The sequence below is a fragment of the Cyprinodon tularosa genome, unplaced genomic scaffold (assembly GCF_016077235.1).
Source record: "Cyprinodon tularosa strain WSP-4 unplaced genomic scaffold, ASM1607723v1 ctg15, whole genome shotgun sequence".
NCBI lineage: Eukaryota > Metazoa > Chordata > Actinopteri > Cyprinodontiformes > Cyprinodontidae > Cyprinodon > Cyprinodon tularosa.
Window position 1 is genome coordinate 1,534,177 of NW_024038331.1, and position 3,969 is coordinate 1,538,145.

General features: G+C 35.2%; 1 protein-coding gene across 2 annotated transcripts; it reads left to right on the plus strand.

The window, feature by feature from the left end:
• Nucleotides 1–1,154: 1,154 nt before the first annotated feature.
• Nucleotides 1,155–3,310, plus strand: rpz2 (rapunzel 2). Of its 2 annotated transcripts, none has more exons than XM_038279411.1 (2): nt 1,155–1,289; nt 2,465–3,310. In XM_038279411.1, exon 2 carries the CDS (start codon nt 2,485–2,487, stop codon nt 3,160–3,162), a length of 678 nt encoding a protein of 225 aa, XP_038135339.1. In that variant the 5' UTR covers nt 1,155–1,289; nt 2,465–2,484; the 3' UTR covers nt 3,163–3,310. The 2 variants fall into 2 exon arrangements, with proteins under 2 accessions (XP_038135339.1, XP_038135340.1); XM_038279412.1 differs by lacking the exon at nt 1,155–1,289 and adding an exon at nt 1,377–1,508.
• The last annotated feature ends 659 nt before the right edge of the window (nt 3,311–3,969 follow it).

Sequence of the window (3,969 nt, forward strand, 5' to 3'; positions counted from 1 at the left end):
GAATTACTATTTAAAATAATAAATGACAAATATCCTTCAAATGGGTACTTAAGAGAGAGATTTAAATTCAATGTTGGTAATTGTGGTTTCTGTACAACTCAATTGGAAACTACAATTCATTTGTTTTATGAATGTAAAGAAGTAAGAATCCCATGGGATCAACTTCAAATCTTTTTATCTTCTAGATGTATAAATGTGGACTTTAATTCCTTACAAATAATTCAGTTTGGTTTATATATCAATGAAAAAAAATCTGGAATTCTTAGTTAATGCTTTGATGATTATAACCAAATATTATATCCATAAATGTTGTTATGCAAAATGCTCCCTCTCATTGTTTACATATACATTTGCAATAGCATACTTTAATTGTAATATGCAATTACCTTCCACTGCTGTTTAATTTAGATAGTTTCTGTACAAACTTTATTTATTCATTTAATAGTAAAACCCATCTGTATATATGCTATTGTACATAACTGTGAAAACCCTTTTTATAGTAATATCCACCTGTATATTATATTCTGTAATTATCCAGCTGTAAATTTAGTTCATAACACTAGTTATCTATATATCATATTCATCTATTAGTAAGATTCTGTTTATAATGGTATTCACCTCTATACTTATTCAGTACAAACCCATGTCCTGTACTTACAGTATAGAACCATTATTTATCCTGCTGCTATTGCACTTCTGGTTAGACCTAAACTGCCTTTCGTTGCCTCGTACTTGTACCTGTGTAATGACAATAAATTTGCATCTAATCTAATCTAATCTCTCATTATCTGCTCTCAAAAACTAACTTTACCGATGTCTGAAAAAGATGCAGATCCTTATATTAATTAAATTGTCTGATTTAATGGAAGAATTTCAGTTAGTCCCCTTTTCTTGATAATTTAATGTTGTTGTTTTTTTTCTTTCCTTGTTCTAACCTTCCATTTCTATTGCAGTTAATAGGAGTTGTGAGCTTATTCTTTTCTTGTAATGTTAATTATTGACGTATTGTTTGACATTGTCATTGATATTCTTTATTTTCAATTTACAAAAAAAGGATGAGATAAACTGAATTAGTTCCAGCGATTCCTACGCAGGAAGTCTCCTTATCCAATCAGCACCAGGCTCTCTCCTTATCCAATCAGCACAGAGAAGCCCCTGCTCACTTCCTGGTTTCTACATCCTAATTTGGTTACGATGGGCGGGCCTTAGCTAACTGGTGTTAAAAAATGGTGGAAAAGATCGTCAGAAGGCCACTGTAGACGGGCGGGATACAAACAATTTTATCTCTGGTAAGTAAACATGACGGGCCTTTGTGGTTTATTATCTCTACTCTGAAGGGTTTCAGGACCTTTGTGCTGGAGCTAAAGCCGACAGGGGGCTGATAGCGGCACGAGGCGTTGGTCATATTAAGCAGCTGGAGATCAGGAAATGAGAGCTGGAGAACAAACGCATCCAGAGGTTTACATTACAACGGCTACCTGAGGCTGTTTGGAGATGTTTCGAAGAAGGTCATAACCTGCTCGCACTTTTCTTGTTTTTCTTGTAGTACTAGAGATGAAGACAGACCTACTGTTGTTAGTGAGTTATTTTTTCCAGCAGAACTACACTGAGAGGGATGATTAATGTCTCAGCAATGACATCCAATGCAACTCAAGTAGTTCTTCCAGACTGCTTACTATTTCATCGGTATAAAAAGATTATTAGATTGCTTAAAAAAAAAAAAAAGACTACTATTTATAGGGATGCCTGGTAAGGTATTAGCAGGTATGTTTCCAAAATTAAGTTAGTTAAATTGTTTTGACCTTAAAAAGCAACTAAGGGACAAATGAAGCAAGTGATTACATTTTTGTATAGCTTAAATTTTAGGATAATGTATCTCTAATTTCTTAAAAAACATATTTGACAAATACTCTGCTGCTTACGCAGGTAAAAATAATGTAAATATAAATAACACTATCAAAAAGTAAATGTTTACTACTGTAGAATATTAAATTAATAAAGCATTGACGGATAATATTCTGTCTTGAAGCAAAAAGGTTGTTTTTCATCATAAAGACAATTAATACAAAATATTAAATGGATATGAAAACGTTTATCATAATATTCATAATATCTTTTTGGGATTTTGAGAAACTAGAAGTGGAATACAGCTTTTATTGTTCCATACTGGCATGAAATTATAAAAGCAAATTCTATACTTCTTATTTGGAAGTATTAAAATGTATATAGGAAGCATGGACTATTAGAAAAATCTGTGAACTCCTAATGGGGAAGTTGGTTTACGTTTAAAATTCCCATATTGCATCTTATTTTGTTTCCATAATCCTTAAGAAGTTGTCTCAGTTTTCAGAAAACAGTAAAAAAGACCTTAAATGACATGCAGCACTGAGAATTTACTTATTGATTTGGTAAAACATTGTATAATTTATACTTTTTTTTCTTCTTCAATTTATACCCCTTCCAGAGTAATTCAGCCTTGCAGTTATGGCCAGTGCTGAACAAATCAAAAAAACCACAGTCAAAGTGCTGTGCTGTGTGGAGAAGGTGTCCTCCTTTGCTTCCTCCATCGACCCCATGTTTGGAGTCGTCTCCTCTCTGGTTGGTGTGGCCAGAAAGGGCCTGATGAAAGAGGAGAGCCATGCCCTGGACAAGGATTTCAAAGAAATCCACGCCCAACTAGAGACCATCTCCGAGAAGAACAAGCAATGTCTCAAGAAGATCCGCACTGATGAGGTGAACGAAACCTATGGCAAGTACGAGGAGTACATCAAGCACCAGTACGATGCCTTCAACGAAATGGTGGCACGAGTGAAGAAAGATCCGGACAACAGTCAGAAGTACATGGAGAACTTTGAAAAGATTTATGAGAGGGACAAGTCAGATATGAGTCTAGATGTGTTCTACCGCGGTGTGTTGGGGACAAAAACATTGTTTGGAAGACCTCTGCTGGATGTGTACTTGGACAGCTGTGAAGGAGACCATCAGATCATGGAGCGCTGCTGCTCTCATATCGCACACCTCTTCCACATTGGCCTCATCTCGCTGATGGGCTACTATGCTGTTACTGAGGATGATGAAGACGAAGTGCGTGACAAGTGGACCGTGAGGGTGCAAGAAATCCAGGAGAAGATGGAGGATGTCCTCAGTCGGTGTAAAAAATAAGTCATCTCTAACAAACTCTTAAGATAGAAAGGATGTTTTTGGAGTCAAAGAGGGGAGTCTGTAATCTCAGTGGGAAAAAATATAAATCATGTAATATTAAAAAAAAAAATCTATACTCATAAATATAAAAACCAAAGCCATATTAGATGTGTACACATGTGTAGTTAGGGTATTGACTGCATTTTTATCATGTAAACAACCAATATAACTGTATGCTGCTGTGTCACGTTTCAATAAATGCTGAAGTTTTATAAATTCTGTCTGATTTAATGAATAAGGTACGATATGAGTGGTTCTGTATTTTCAACTTTTTTCCCACCATAACATTTGTACATCACACACAGGAGACTGAAAATAGCCGTTAGTCTGTATAAGCTATCTGAAAAACTTAATCCAAAAATGATCTGCAGAATGCACACCCTAAAACCACTCTTCCTTTTTTTAACAAAGAGCTGATACAACTTAAAGGCATTGGTCCATATGTTGTATAAAAACAACTTTTCCTGAGGAGTGACTCCTAATCCATCTATTGAATATAGCTAAATAAAAACTGGTTTCAGAATACGGGAGGAACCAAAACATGACTCATGCTCTCGATATTTTTTTTTGTTGATGAACATGTGATGGTAGGCTAGAAGAATGCAGCAATACAAGGATACTGTCATGAGTTAATGTAAGGTCCAACTTCTTTTTTAAGAGTTAATCTTTTTATGTGGGTGTGTACGTCATAGCTGACATCTAAAATGTTCTTAGGTATGTGAGGTTTTAAGATGTTGAAATAAGCTGGACCTGTAGGACAATCCCATA